This window comes from Lepisosteus oculatus, chromosome 2, assembly GCF_040954835.1.
Source record: "Lepisosteus oculatus isolate fLepOcu1 chromosome 2, fLepOcu1.hap2, whole genome shotgun sequence".
NCBI lineage: Eukaryota > Metazoa > Chordata > Actinopteri > Semionotiformes > Lepisosteidae > Lepisosteus > Lepisosteus oculatus.
In genome coordinates this window covers 52118672-52135607 of record NC_090697.1, presented here as the reverse complement: position 1 = coordinate 52135607, position 16936 = coordinate 52118672, and the positions used below count along the sequence as shown (strand labels likewise).

At 34.6% G+C, this 16936-nt stretch overlaps 1 protein-coding gene across 2 annotated transcripts in view; it reads right to left on the bottom strand.

The window, feature by feature from the left end:
- Nucleotides 1-16936, bottom strand: part of adgb (androglobin) — a 115193-nt gene that overhangs the window by 21562 nt on the left and 76695 nt on the right. For both annotated transcript variants that reach the window (XM_015349156.2, XM_015349148.2), the window contains exons 22-29: nt 16136-16267; nt 10942-11035; nt 9084-9218; nt 7863-8016; nt 3170-3357; nt 2773-2948; nt 2490-2668; nt 1011-1122 (exon numbers count right to left, since the gene is read on the bottom strand). In XM_015349156.2, coding sequence (XP_015204642.2) covers nt 1011-1122; nt 2490-2668; nt 2773-2948; nt 3170-3357; nt 7863-8016; nt 9084-9218; nt 10942-11035; nt 16136-16267 — 1170 coding nt within the window. The remainder of the gene's footprint in view (nt 1-1010; nt 1123-2489; nt 2669-2772; nt 2949-3169; nt 3358-7862; nt 8017-9083; nt 9219-10941; nt 11036-16135; nt 16268-16936) is intronic.

Here is a 16936-nt window from a genome sequence, read left to right as displayed (position 1 = left end):
ATTTGATATGTTCTTCCCAGGATTGTGTGGGTTTCCTCCTGGTTCTCCAGTTTCCTCTCATAGTCCAAAGACATACTGGTAGGTTAATTGGCTTTTGGGAAAATTGGCCCTGGTGCGGGCAGGTGCATGTCTAAGTCTGTGGGTGCCCTGTGATAGACTGGTGTTAGCCAGGATAAGCTATGGCTCCCACATGACCTTGAATTGGATGAAGCAGTTAGAAAATGATTGGAGGGATAAGTAAAATTGAAATCTGTAAGATGTGACGTGTTTCTCTTGTGAAAATAACAGATGGCCTCAGTACTATGCTTAAAATATGAAAATATATGCTGATACAAAATGCATCCTGTTACAGTATATATTAACAGTAATCAGTCATTTAATACACATTTTTCACCAAAAAACTTAAAGGGGCCAAGCAGCAAACTAAAAAGTCAAAGTCACATGCACTGAACCAATGGAAGAGTCAGGGTTTAAACTAGGAACCAGTGGGTCACAAGCCAAAATCACTAGACCAACTAGTCCATGAGGAACAGAAAAGAAGCATAATTGAAATATACTCTACACAATACAATATAAAATTAGTCTGAAATTATATCAACTTCTCTGAAAATATGATTTCACAAAAACATCTACAGTAGGTAGTGTTTCCCTAAGAAAGATCTAACGGATAAACCTGATGTACTATACAAGATTTATATAAATACTTTTTTAAATATTTAATAAAGTCATTTTTAAATATTACTTTAGTCAATAAAATGCATAATGTTTCAATAATATCAGCTTCTACAGTTTTTTTCAATATTGCATTCCCCTCTTAACTTGGCCTCTATTTGATTGCACAGGGCCAAATTAAATTTGTGCACCTACAGTATTTCCTAAAAAACAAAAAAATACAAATTGTATTTTATGATTGATCCTTGCATTTCTTGTCTGCACAGTCTGAGAAAAGAGATTTGTCTAGAAAGTAATATTGAGATATGATAAAAAATGCATATACTGTAGCACCTTACCCTTAATGTAATTTTTCTCCATTTCTTTTAACACCTGCACAAAGGCTAGCTGGGAGTCATCTAAGGTCCAGCTTTTGTGAAGCACCAGAGCTTGAATAATGTACTTGTGGCTCTAAATAGACAAAAAGAGGAATATCAATAAACTCAGCTAATTTAACTTTAGTAAACAATTGAGTGAATTATTTAAATAATGACAAAAATAGAAACATTTTAATGTTTTAAATATCAGCGTTATGTATATATAATAATAAGTTGCATATGCTGAGTCAGTGGGAGACTTAATTAGTTGGGCGGTGCTATCAAATGGGTAGATCAGGAAATACAGTTTTAGGTGCAACATTCAAAAATGATATACCATCAAAGTAGTTTTTCCTCTTTTAATTATCACAACAAAACAGTGAAGTTGTAAAGCAGGGCTACAAAATGGCAGCTTTTCCAAATTTCCTGACTGCTGTGCTTTGATACAACCAGTAGTCTTAATTATTATATTGAATCTGTTAATTATTAAAAAGGTGAAGAGCTGACTATAGCACAAGTTTGCAATATATAACCACTAATGGTAGTTATATAGACCACAGGTTGAGCAGCCATATCATAAACAATTAGCCAGAAGCAATATCACTCTGCAACTCACAACTGGCAACCCACTGAAGCTCAGCAGGTGTGAGCCGGGTCAGTACCTGGGAAAAACTGAGGTTGCTGCTGGAATAGGTGTTAGTGGGGCCAGCAGGGGGCACTCACCCTGCGGTCCATGTGGGTCCTAATGCCCCAGTATAGTGATGGGGACACTATATTGTAAACAGGCGCTGGGATGAGACGTAAAACCGAGGTCCTGACTCTCTGTGGTCATTAAAAATCCCAGGGTGTTTCTCTAAAACAGTAGGGGTGTAACCCAGGTGTCCTGGCCAAATTTCCCATTGGCCCTTACCAATCATGGCCTCCTAATACTACCCATCTATGAATTGGCTTCATTACTCTGCTCTCCTCCCCACTAATAGCTGATGTGTGGTGAGCATTCTGGCGCACTATGGCTGCCGTCGCATCATCCAGGTGCAGGCTGCACATTGGTGGTGGTGGAGGAGATCCCTATTACCTGTAAAGCGCTTTGAGTGGAGTGTCCAGAAAAGCGCTATATAAGTGTAAGCAATTAAGCAATTATAAACAATTACATACTGTATATATTCAGGATATTAAATTAAGATTCCCTATTGTGTACTTATAAACAATATATTTTATAATATACTGTATTTTATTACTTTCTTTGTTGAAAAAGTAAGGAGCTGTTTTATCAGCTTATGCTTGCAAAATAAAGTTTAATCACTGTGAATTGCAATTCTTGTTCACAGAAGAACATAAGTGGAGAATATAAGTCTCATTCACTATCACAAATAAAAATACAGCAACTATGAATAATATCCATCCTCATATTATTTCTAAAAAATATTATTGATGTCAAACTTTGTTGAGTAAATATCACACCATTAGTTCTGCAGGTTGCTGGTCAATTGTTGCCTCTGATCTGCTGGTGGTCTCCTCATCTCCTGGCATCTGGGGTACACTTGTCAGTCTTGCACTTCTCTGACTGCTCACAGAAGTGCTCCTTTCTCTTCTGCTTTCTCCTGACAGACTTCGAATCTGTGTACATTTACTTGATGATGCTGTTTAATATATATATTTCAGAATTATGGGGAAATATAAATATGTTAAATGTAATACATTTACCCATAAACATCACATATAAATAAAATCAAAATTCACTCACAGCTTGGCCTTTTATTACAGAAGAATGTGAAAGCAGGAATCACAACATGACCTTTCCCAATACTGCTTGCTACTTCTTCTTCATTGTCAAGAATCTGGAGTTTAACATACACATCTGGTTTGGATGTCTGTAGCTGGAGGGTGGCAAAATGATCCATTGTGACCTTCACTAAAAATCTGTCAAAAAATGAAAATCCAGATATTGTACTTACATGATTTACAACTATTTCATTTTCAGTCATTAAAAACCTAATATTACATTGAGAAAACCCAATATTACATTAATATTCCCTATGAATAGTAGGTATCCTCTTACCTACATTAAAAGAAAAATCAAGAGAGAATTACTTTAGAATTCAACAATATAAAGTAATACGGCTTAGCCTTCTATAACTCACCGACAAATTAAGTGTTTTTTATTAGGTATATAATAATCCTTAAATTCCTTTATGGCAAAACTGCTATTTGCGGGGTCCCTGCTGAGAACTGGCAGTGGGTTATAAGATCCAATCAAACGTAACTTCCATTTTCCAGCTGCCAGGGGAAAGTCTCCAGAATGTGCTTCTGCCATGAAAGTATAACCTTTCTAAAAAACAGTTCAAACTTCAGTTAGACACACATTTATGGTAAATATAAAAAACATGAGCAAAATACGGAGGCCATTCAGCTTGTCAGAGTTCACTGATCTGATCTCATCTAGACATTTCTTGAAGGACCTGATAGAATCAACTACATAAACATGTATGGAACAAACAGCCCTGTATTTACAAGTTACTAATATTTTTTGTTTTAATGTTGATCCTAGATTAGTCCTCTGGACTTTCTTTGTTAATATCTTGAGCATTTTAGAAACAAAATGTAAAAAAATGGCATAATTGATACTGAATTAAAAAGATACACAACAGAGAGCACAATAAGGGGTGAATATTCAGACTGGGATGGTGTGTATGCTATATCTGTTATCTATCAGGTCGTTTTTCTTCATTTAATAATTTAATCTGAGCTTCATTTGACTTAAATGCTGTGCTTTTCACTACAGTATGTATCCTAACATTTTGTAGGTGTTTTAAATTTATACTATTACTGAACATGAAAAATAATGTTAACATAAGGTCTGTTAATTTAATACTAAATACTAAAGAATAATGAGCCTACTCTCATTGTAGCCCTAGATGTCTGATTGTTAAAGATATAAGGAACTATTAATTTATATTTCCACACACAATAATTTTCAGGAATGTCAGGTCTTTCAGAAAACAAGTAGTTATATTCATATTCAGTACATATTATCTAATTTATTCATTACCATATAATTGTCATAATGATGATAATCTATATAATTATGCTATAAATTATGTATCTGTTCATAAGCAATGTCTAATTTAATTAAACATATTGATAATTTAGATAATAAACATTCCCATATTGGTAATGGTGCACAAAGCAATGGCCCTCTTTTTTCAATATTACACTATTGCCTTTTTTAAAAACTTTTTAACTGTTAAAAACTTTTAAGATATTGTTCAGAGACTGTGGAGTCTAATTTTTTAAGTATCATTCGGGATGCTTATTTTTTGGTATTTATGAACAAATGAAATGAGCAGACTTTTCTTCCACTAAACCATATGGAACAAACGAATGTATAAAATGCATGAATCAGCATTTAACATGCAATTCCTATTTTTGTATACAACATTTCTTAAATATAACAACAATGTAATGGATAATGGAAATGAACTGAATAAATAATGTATTCTTGACTATTTTAAACGTGATTTATGAATCTGAGATACTAGATCTTGTCAAAGTGTCCTCAATTAACCCCAATGAAACAGGAATAAAAACATCCAAAAGACTTATAGATTGGATAATATGTCCTGCTAAAAATGAAAATATATAATAATGTAATAGTAATACATAGTACAAAATCATATTAATTAATTTTAGGATAGAGATCAGAAAGGTAACACTTATTCACACCCCTGTAGATCTGATCTCCTATTTTGCTGGGACAACATGAACTTAAACTTTCACTCTAAACCCCTTTAAGACTGTTCAACCTCTAGATGGAGAATCAGTTCAAGCACACTTTGTTCCTGTGGGAGGGAGCAAACTATGCAGCACATCCTAGAGGACTGCCCAATTCACAGACTCTGGACTCCACATCCACAACACACATAGACCAGAAGCTACTGTATTGCTTGGCTCAGGGACTTTGCAATCTCTAAATAAATAAACCTCTCTAGATAGATAGTATCTGTCATGGACTACTCTGATAAGAAACTGCACATCATAAGGGGATTTCTGTATTTTTCAAGGCAGAATTGCTCTAGGGCATTCAGACACTTTGGCTTCCATCTGTGAATTGATTCTTGAGTTCAAATATTTAAATTGAATTGAATTTTGGAGATTGAGATGACCAGTTGAGAACATTTATGTTGTGTGCACTTAAGCTCTTCTTTGTCTTTGAATGCATGTTTTGGCTCATTGTCATGGTGGAATATCCACTTTCTAACCAAGCTTGAGCTTCCTGATACTACTTCAAGGATAGCGTTTGACCAAAATGGCACATCTAGTAATTCATGATTCTTGCAAACAACGCAGGATACATACTATACAGGACACTAGTTCATTGCAGACACACACGGATACAAACACGCACATACGTACACCAGGGCCAGTTTTCCTAGAAGCCAATTAACCTATAAGTACTGTTTGTCTTTGGACTGTGGAAGAAAACCAGAGCACCCAAAAGAAACACATGTGAACATGGAGAAAACACACACTTTCAAACTCCATGCCGGGTCTAGAATTGACCCCAAGACCTCAGCACTGCAAGGTAACAATGCTAACCACTGTGCCAATATGCCATTCCAAGTAAAACAATCACTAAACATAACACACTTTATGCTATATTTCACAGCACACACGAGTAGTTTGTAAACATTAGCTTCCCCCTTTACACACCAAGAAATTACAATAATATGAATAGTCCAAAAAGCTCAATTTGCTTCTCATAAGAATGGTGGTTCACTTACACAAGATGCTTCTTACTTTCAACCTGGACATGAATGCCACATTCATACTGGCAATGCTGAATTGTATTTTTCGATACTCTATTTACAGAAGACTTTGTGTTGGCTTTATGGTGGCCTCTTGAACCACTCTCACAACCCATAGTAATACTTTCATGAGTGAATAAAATGTGATCCCCATTATTTCTGAATGAAACTTATTTCTGCCAAATACAACTTTGCTCTGTGCATGCTATAATGCTTGTAATATATAATTGTATTCTTATTTTAAGCGAGACACATTATTTGATCCTTAACACACTCTTTTCTATGTCTTTGTTTCAATTTAATTGGGGCTTTGAAAAAAATTGGAAGCCATTATATTACAGAAATGTATTTACAAATTTGGTTTTGGTGAAAAAGGCTAGAACTATGCTCAGAATAGGAATCAGCATTCTGCTGAGAAATTCTTAGGTGCATCCATGCATATTTTGCTTTATACAGTGCCTTGCAAAAGTATACATACCTTGCACAGTTTTCACATTTTGTTGCTTTAATGCGTGCAGTCATGACACTTTGAAGTAGCGAGTAATATTTATTTTATACATAACCTATCCCACATATTTAAAGTAAAAAACAAAAACAATAAGAAAGAAGTAAACATATAATGTAAAAGTAATAATTATATAAATATTCAAACCCTTTGCTGCCGGAAAACTAAATTAACTGAACACAAATTTACCTTAACGTGTCACACAATTATTTGAATGGTATCTGTCTGTTTGCAATAATTGTTCAACTGGTTCAGAATAAACACATCTGTCTCTTTGGGATTCCCTGGTATTGCACTGAATTTCAAGCAAAGGTTTCAAAGCAAGACAGAGATAATGTCATAGAAAAGTAGAGATACCGAAAAACAAAGAAAAGATCAGATGAATACAATAAATATAAACGTCTCTGAATGTTGTCACAAGAGCGGAGCAGTCCACTCAATCATCGAGAAATAGAAGGTGCATCATACCACCCTTCAAATGGAGCAGCTGGGCAAAAGGAAAATATTGAGGGATGATACTGTAAGGTTATTGATAACTTTGAATCAATCTACAATATTCTGGTCACTCCACAAAGCTGGCCTGTTAAAACCCAAACTCATATTCCTCATGGAGTTTGCAAAAAACAATTGAGCTATGTGGCAAAATGTTTTGTGTTCAAAAATGCTAAGCATTGTGCAAGCAGACCCAGCCCAGCCCAGCTCCCAATCAACACTATCCCTGCAGTCAAGCACAAGATCAAAGTTTCACCAGAGTGGCTTGTGAAAGTGAATGTCCTTGAGTAGTCCAGTCAAAGTGCTATTAAGAATAGGCAGAATGACTTGAAAACTGCAGTCCATAAGCAATCCTTAAACTACTGGAGAGAATTTGAGGAAACTTGGCAAGAAGAAGAATAGAAAATGTCACCAAGCCAGTATGCAAAGTTGGAATTGACACCACACTGTCTGTAATTGCTGCCAAAGGTGCCCCAACCAACTACTGAATTTGTGGGTTTGAATACTTATACATATTTGTATTTTTTCCTCTGTAGTTTTTGCTGATATTTACCATAGTTTATCTTATATTTAGAAGTCTTTAGCTTGAGCATTGAAGTTTAAATAAAAAATTATTAGAAATAAAAAATTAATAAAAAAATGTATGCATCATTTTGTCATTTCACCAAATGCAACACCATAGCAAGTACCTGAATATTTTTGAAAAAACTGAAATTTGAAAATATTTTCTTAGATGTCATTTAATTAATTTGAATACACAACCATAAATCAGTGTTATCTTCTTTTAGCCAGTTTACATAGAGCTATTTAGAAATTAGAAAAAATGTTATGTGAAAAACAATATTTGATGAAAAATTGATTTTGATATATCAATGACCTTAGCAGAAAAAGACTGGGCAATCCAGAAAGAAATGGTTTACTTTGTTAAAAATAATTCCATATTATTTTCTTATTTATGCTTATATTAATTGAATTTCTACTACAGTAAAAGGAAAAATAACAAACAAAAGGAAAATTGTAGAAAGAAAAAACCTGGTTCTTTTGATAAATATGTGGCACCACTTTTTGAAAGATCTTGGGAACCTCTTCTCCTGTATCATTGTCAATCACATGAAGAACACAGGCAGGGATGGAAGAATACACCTTGGGTACGACCAGCATATCTTTAGGTACAAAAAACACCTCCCTTTTGAAATACAAAGAAGAAAACATAGAATAAAGAAATTAAAAAGTTATGCTATAGTACATATACTTTTGATTTTCTTTAACATTTCTAAATGCAATGTCTGTCATAATCCTGAACTCATTATGAAATACTAAATTTCTCAATACTACAGAAAACAGATGTTTTAGATATTTTTATTCTAAATAAAATAAATTAGCTTTTTAACAGCATTCAAGACCAACCCTAGTTTTACATTAATGTTTGAACATCTCCATGTACAGAAATATACAGATCATCAAAAAATTATTTCATAATATCAAAAAATTCACACTTAGATCCCCTCATTGATTTATTTGTTGTACACAAAAGTTGGTGTTAAGGGCCTTGCTCAGGGGCCCAATGGTGTAGGATTCCTCTGCCGACTGTGGGATTTGAACCGGCAACCTTGCAGCCACAGGTGCAGATCCTTAGCCACAGTGCCATTTTGATTGAAATGAAATATTTTTTAATTTGTTAATATATTATATTTTACACTTAGTTAAGCCATTAATTGATATAAAATAATGTATAGCGTAACCCCAGCTCTCCCCATTATAAAGTGACATTTTTTTATTTAACCCCTAGGATTAGAAAGTAACTATTAAAGATAATATTAAATATATTTAATAATGCTTACAGTATATACATTAGTATGAGAAAGATGTTTGGTCTTAAGTTATATTACTGTCACTTTTTGGTGTTTAAAATGTTAATTCCCCTATTTATAGTAATTCTAATAAACATCTTTTTTTAAATAATATATAATTATTATGATTCTAATGCTTACATTACAGTAAATTACACAGGCTAGTAATGATGAAATCTCTATTGTTATTATATAAATTATGTAATTTTCATAAATATCATAAAAATACAGCAGAATCAGAATGCAGCCAGTGTCATAGAACAGCACATCAGCTCTTCACCAAGTCCACAGAAAATTAATACAATAATCATTGAAAGCTGTACCATTTTTTACTGTGAATATTATTCAGCTGCTCTGTTGCTGATATGTTCTCACCACCGATTTTTGTTTAAGACGACCATACCTGAAGACAACAAACCAGGAATTATTTGGCTGATCTTGGTAATTTACAGAATAATCGATAAATGAAGTCCTGGTCCATTCATCTTTGTAGCATGGATAGAGCTCCACTGTCTTTTCACTGCTTGTGAAAATGTCCCTAAAATATAACATTAAAAATCAAGAATAGTTTTTATAACATACCGACTTCCCCCATATTTGTAATGCCTATACTATGTAAATAAGACCTAGATTATTATATTAGTAAGCCGAGACAATGAAGGATCTGGTAAAATCACCAGTATTTTGGGTCAACGTGGAACAAAGAGAAGATCAGCAGGTTTAACCATAAACTAACAAGTCAAAAAAATAATTTGATATATATATATAACTATGCAACATACAGTATTAGTATAGATATTTAATCATTATATACTGTATTTAACTATAAAGTATTAATTGCTGCCTAGTTTGTTAAAATAATGATAAAAAGTGTTTAACCTTGGCAAATGTAGTATAGCTTTCTGAAAAATATTAAAGTCAAGGTAATGTTGATAAATGGTTGTCTGGCAAAAACAAAAACTACTGATTACATGCTAATATAATTGATTTAAAGTATAATAAAATAATAATCTTTCAAACGGACAATGCTTGTCCCTGCAAGATCAATAAGATAACTCTCTGTCAGCCAAAGAACATTGGTCTATGTACAACATCTGTCAGCTCTATACTGTATATTTATGATAATTAGGTATTTACAGTAGGTATAATTACAGTAGTTATTTATCACATCTTTCTAGATAAAAACTCAACTATATTTACATCGTATTATATATTATAATCATTACAAATTATTATTTTTTGCCATGGTCAGAGCATAGTGAATACCTGTACATTTGACCCTGTCTAATATTCATCGTACCTTTTGGGCTGAAAATGTTTCAGGTGATGTATGTCTGATTCTAAAACATTAGGTTTTGGTAACTCAAATACTACAAAAACTCAATTTTTTTTCTCACTTTCAGCTATGTGGATTACAGTATGAGTGGAGAAACCTTCAAAATTTCAATATAAAATGAATAAATATTTAAATATCTTAAAAAATATGCCACATGTGAAATATACAGTATAACGTGACACAATTAAACAAAGCTCACAAACAAAATTAAATAACAATTTGTTTGGCCTTTCATGTTTATATTGTATTATTTATATTTCAGATTGATTTATTTCCTTCTTATTAATCAAATCTAATTTCTGAATTTCAAATTCCTAAAATACATATTGTACAGTAGCACCTTTAAATCTTTAAGTAATGTTTGTGTGCTACAATATTCCTTAAATCAAACTTAAACCAAATCCAAAACAGTTTAAATTAAATAAAACATAGACTTAATCCATACATATACAGCAAGTATTTACTGTATGCTACAGTTGATGTGAAAATTGTTAAATGTATAAGATAACTTGTTTATTTCTAATTTGACATACTAGGAATATGCTAAATGTTAGTTTGCAGAATTTAGCAGTGAATTATACTTCCACAATTAGTTTGTTCATTATTTTGAAATAAAATGCATTGTGGGATTGCAGATACTGTGTGTTAGACTTTTTTAGGATAAGCTATTTACTATTTAGGCTGCCCAGGCACATCCATGTACATTTGATGTAGAACAAGGGTGCTCTGCGCTTTTATGAGTTTTGTCGTGGTGGTAAATTTGTAAAAATCCAAATTCTTTCCTGAGCCAATGTGCAAAACACTGAAAACATAAAATCAAATTATATGTACATTTGATGGCAAAAAATATATTTTATTTGAGATACTCTGATGTTTGTGCTTCATATTTATCTGTAGCATTATTAAGATAGCGTAAAGTACTTACCTTAATAAAAATAAAGCATGCTGTTCTGCATTTGGCTCCAGTGCAGACCAGATTTCCTGCAATAGTTTTTTGGCACTCGCATTCTCCTTTGTACCTAAAAGTAATTGAAGAAATTCAGCTTAAAGTCAAAGAGAAATTACTATCTAATCAGTAATTGACACTATCTGAAAAAGTGATTTGATAAACTGCTCTTATCCAAAAAAGGATTTCAATATTGTTTTTTTCTGATTTCTGGTTACTTAATTCTGCTTTTATTAACTTTACATGAAGCAGAGGAACACATGTTTAGAATTATATTTTAAAAGTAGACTTTCAATAACAACATAAATAATATCTGTCAATATTGTCAATAATTAAATTGTCAATAATGAAAATATATTTTCGATTATTTGCTGTAAAATGTTTTGTATTTGTGAAATAATATAATTTCAGTTTCATGAAGTTCACTGTTTTAGCTAGCAGCAACTCAAGTCAACAGCTCAACCCAGAAATAATCTTACAGCTATATTTTGATGGAGTGTCAACAAGATGTCAGCCTTGGGCCTTTGTAAAAACAGAGACTTTTTTCATTTTCAATCTTTTGTCTTACAAGCCATGTCCATATTTAGAGTTATCATGATGGGCTAAAGCTTTCTTTAGTGATTGATAATAAGGCTATTCCCTGATTTCCTTTTGCCTAACTTGCCAGGTCTAATTATTTTCAAACAGGAAATTGACAATTCGGTAACTTGTCTGTAGAGAAGAGGATGAATGATACCTTCTAGAATATGAGGATCAGAACACTTGTCAGAAAAGTCACACTAATTTGTGTCAACAAATGGACTGTAAGCCTAAATATAATACCTGAAGGCATTGTCATTTCTTGAACCCTTTTGTCAAAATCCATGCTATCATTCATACAAATTATTTTTAGATCAGCATCTTTGTTTTAAGTCATTTTCATTTAAAGAAATGTAAACTAATGTAATCCTACTTTCTTCAGGATAAAAATACTAATAATTTGAGAAATGTTCACAGTTTTGTTTCAGGTAATATACAGTTGCATGCTTATTTTTGGGCAACCCTAGCCAAATTATATGTTTTGTTGAGTGAAAATAAATTAACACATGCACTGCATGTTTGAGATCTATCCACAGATTTTCAATAATATTCAAGTCTAGGGACTGTGAAGGCCATTCCAAAACCTTAATCTTTTGTTTCTTGAATTTTCATGGTTGATTTTGAAGTTGTTTTGAGGCTGTTTTGGATCATTGTCTTGTTGTAATATCCCACCTCTTTTCAGCTTCAGTTTCTTCACTGACTGACTTAGCTTCCAGGATTTGTTGATATTTGTTGATTCTTCTCTCTACCCGCACAGTACTTCCTGTCTAATGAGGCCTAATGAGTCAATTAAGTTCTGAGACCTTACAATAAAGTAACACTGGTGGATCAACTGGATCAAATGTTTGCACATGCCACATTTATTTTTTTCAATCTGTTGAATTCAGCAAATAAATAGTAAATGTGCATTCAAATTTGCAGAAATATATCAAGTTTAAGTTTGCTCGCTGCACAGGGTATGTTAACTTCTTTTCACTTTGAAAATCAACAAAACATGTTATTTGGCCAGGGGTGCCCAAATTTTGGCATACAGCTGTAGAATTGATGCTGTCATGCAGTGATATTAGCTATGAGGATCACAAATAGAAATGTATCCGTTTTTTTACATATAAAAAGTATAATATTAATTCAAAGTGCATTCTCACTCACCATTTTAATTGACAAAAATCAAAAAAATTCCAGGACAAAAATTATATATTTCTTATCACTAGAAAAATATATATTTCCTACTTTGAAACTAAACATAAGGTAATTATATCACACATGGACCAATGGTGGCCAGAGATACAGTATTGTGATAGAGGATGTGCTATTTGTTATTAAAGCTTCATGGCATGTTAACTCTTTAAATCTACAGGTGAAATAATTTCTCACTTATCCTACTGATCTACAGTGGAGTGGGAGTCTGGCACAGGTGAGTTCTGTACTTTAGTGCTGGATGAATTGGATCCCTCATATACTGTACATTAGGTTCTGTATGTGCTTTGAATTTTTTTGTGATGACAAGCACTACTATATGTAAATGCAAAGAATTATCGTACCCATTACACTTAATAAGCTGAAAACACCAAGGCTCTGCAATCAAGAAAAAAACACCTCTCTCCTGTCTTTGTTTTGCCATATTCATGAGAGCTTTACAAAATTATTAAAAAACAGCAAGATCCAGTTAAAGAAAAAGCTTACAATAATTGCCAGCACAGGTTAATACAGATACTACAAAGGTCAAGAAGGAAAATGATACGAATTCTGCCATCCATAGAGTCTAAAATACAACAGCAAAAGAAATGACAGTGATGAAGTAAAACATCTAGGACAAAAATGGGAAACTTCTAGACAATGAAAGGGAAATGGCTGACGTACTAAGTTAATAATTCACTTAGGTGTTCATTAAGGAAGAAGGCAATCAACATGTTTCAGGAAATGGAATGACAATGTTACTCCAGAGCTAACCGGAGTAGACAGTAAAAGGACCCTATGCAGTAGCTTATAAGAGTTCAAGGACTGAAGGGTCAACGAACCAGGTGTACTTAACTGTAAATCGAAATCTGAAAGCCATGGTCAGGAAGAAGCAGTGTCCAGGAACCAGTAACACATGAAAGGTAAACTCTCAGGAAGCGCGGAAGTGAGGCTCACCAGGAAAACCCAATACTGAGCATCAAGGTAACTGTGGATAGCCCTAAAGTATCCTGAAGCTGGGAGGTGTGGTAGTGAGCGGGAAAGCAGATTGGTTAATTAGTCCTAAGGTCTACGCCTTCACGAATTGGCAGAGCTGGAGGCATATCTCTGATTGCGGGAGACTGTAACATTACCCACCCCTTCAGAGGTGGCTCCTGACACCTTAGCGAGACGATTGGGAAATTACGGTGGAAATCTTGGATAAGGGTACAATCCAAAATGTCTTTTTCTGGTAAATATGAACGTTCATCGGGACCATAACCCTCCCAGTCAACCAGATATTGCAAGGAACCACGATGCCAGCGAGAATCCAGGATCTTATTAACGGTATAGGCCGGGAGACCACCTGAGGTGGTGAGGTAACAACGTGTAGCCTAGGGACCTCTAATCACCTTAATAATTAACCAGAGTCCACAAGTGGAAACTATGTGTAAGAGGTAGTTCTTTACCCAAAGGGTGGTGGGAGTTTGGAACAAGCCCCCAGATATTTTCTTGAAGCCAATACCTTTGTTTCTGAACTACTTAAGACCAAACAGGCTAGTTGGGCTGAACAACTGACAATGGTTTCCCATGGTCCAGGGTCGATATTGCTAACCTTCATCTCACGTTTTAAGACATCTTTGTATCACAGAGCAGGTCTGGTGCCAGTGGCCAGCTCACCATACAGCATGTCCTTTGGTATTTAGCCGTCTTCAATTTGGCTTACATGGCCGAGCCAGCACAGGCGTTGCTGAGACAGGAGTGTGAACAGACAGCAAAGATGGAAGGAGTTGAGGCAACGCTACTGCCGGGTGTACAGGGTCGAAGTCTTGCTGTCATACAATAGTGTACTAAGCACACAGGACTGGTACACTTTTATCTTAGGCCAAACTCACTGCAGGCATGTGCAAAACTATTGATGAATCTCTGGAGACCTTCCTCAGAGTGTGCAACCAGAGCAGCGTCGTTGGCAAATGGCATTTCCCTGATCAGAACCTGGTGAACCATCGTCTTTGCCTGGAGTCTCCCCAGGTTGAAAAGCTTCTCATCACTTCTAGTCCGAATGTAAACACCATCCTCGGAGGAACTGAAGGCATATGAAAGCAACAAGGAGAAGAAGATGCCAAAGCGTATTGGGGCAAACACGCAGTCCTGTTTTACCCCGCTGTTGACCGGGAAAGTATCTGAGAATTAGCTGTCGTGCTGCACAGTGCCCTGCATGTTTTCATGGAATGATGGAATCATCCCAAGAAGTTTAGGCGGGCATCCAATCTTATGGAGGAGGGTGAAGAGACCTGTTCTGCAGACAAGGTCAAAGGCCTTCGTCAGGTCAATGAAGGCAATGTACAATGGTCTTCTCTGTTCTCTACACTTCTCCTGGAGCTGCCACAGTGAGAAGATCATGTCAATGGTTGATCTCTTTGCCCTGAAGTCACACTGAGATTCAGTTTACATGCAGGCAGCATGTAGCTGCAGTCTATTTAGAACTACCCAGGCAAATACCTTGCCAATGATACTCAGGAGGGAAATTCCTCGGTGGTTATTGCAGTTACTACCATCTCCTTTGTTCTTATACATGGTTACTATTTTAGTGTAGTGCATGTCTTGAAGGACCCATCCTTCTTCCCGGCACTGGTACAGGAGTTCTTGGAGATGACTGAGCAAAACTATCCGTTTACCGGCCTTTATGACCTTGTGTGGAATGCCGTCCTTTCCTGGGGCTTTGCTGCATGCAAGGGAGTCAATGACCTTAACAATGTCATCTACCATTGGTAGGTTATTGAGGTCTTCCATGACAGATGGGTTCTCAATGCTTTCTCAAATATCTATATTGGCTGACCCCAATTGAAGTCCTTTCCAGGTGGATGCTGCACATTGGTGGTGGTGGAGGGGAGTCCCCATTACCTGTAAAGCGCTTTGAGTGGAGTGTCCAGAAAAGCACTATATAAGTGTAAGCAATTATTAATTATTATTATTATTTCTTCATATATTTTATGTCTAAACATTGGATTTTTTTTCTGAACACATTGTCTGCTGTTTCGCTTGTCAGAAGGTGTTGCTACATTTGTTTTATGTAATGTATATTGTTCACAATCTGACAAGTTTATAAACTAATATAATTCCACCACATTCAATGTCATTATGTCAGCTTGAATTTGAGCAGGAGTATGTCCTTGAGGCTGAATAAATAAAATAAATTTTATTTATTTGAAATACTCAATAATATAAGTTTAGGAAACCTAATAAAAGTTGGATTGTAATGAATATCTGTAATGAATAACTCATTTTTGAATGAAATATTTGTGAATCAACAGACTTCAATAAATACAGTACATAACATTACATACATTACAGCATTGATAATTGAGGAGAAGGTAAGTTTTTATTATTATTTTTGTATTAACAGTTCATTGGTAAGCAGTAGAAGAAATGTGCTAACCTGGTCTCCTGGCATTTCTGATTTCACGAACAAACATTCCTTTCAAGCCAGCCTGTAGCCTTTTGGCTGCTTGTATTTCTTCATAAGTGGGCTCTCTGTTGTACCATGAGTCTGGCACTTCAGTCCTATGACCTAGAAAATATATTTTGTTCCGCAGAATTTCTTTAAGATTCTCATTTGTTAAAAAATATTGTGTATAGAAATGTGCCTATATCTATGGAAGCCCATTTCCGCCAGGGAGTAAAAAAAACGAGCTATGGTATCTCGCAATTGCGACTTAGAAACTCAGAATTGAGACTTTATATATCAGAATTGAGACTTAAAATCTCAGAATTGCAACTTTATATCTCAGAATTGTGACTTTATATCTCAATATTGCGACTTTTTATCTCACATTTGCAACTTCAAAATGGCCCACATTTCATTGTCTGTCATTTTTTGTAATGGATTTGGGCTTGTGCCCTCGCCGCTCCCACCCTAGTTCGTGCCACACTGCATTGGCTCGAACCCAAGTCTTGCCAGCTGAGTTAAAGAAGACCTTCTTTTTTAAGTAAAAAAGGAACTGTACCAAGATTGCTTTGGATAGATTTCCAGAATGTTATTGTTAAACATTTAAAGGTAAATGTTAAATGTAAAGATTTTTATATTTTATATTTTTAGATTTAGATCTGATTTGGATAAAGGATATGTTCTTATTATTAATCTGTTAATTATGTTGGCGAAATACTTCATCCACAAAAGTAAATGGTCTAATACTGCTCCCCCTATTAATGCTTTTAAAGTACAATTCCTTTTTTACTT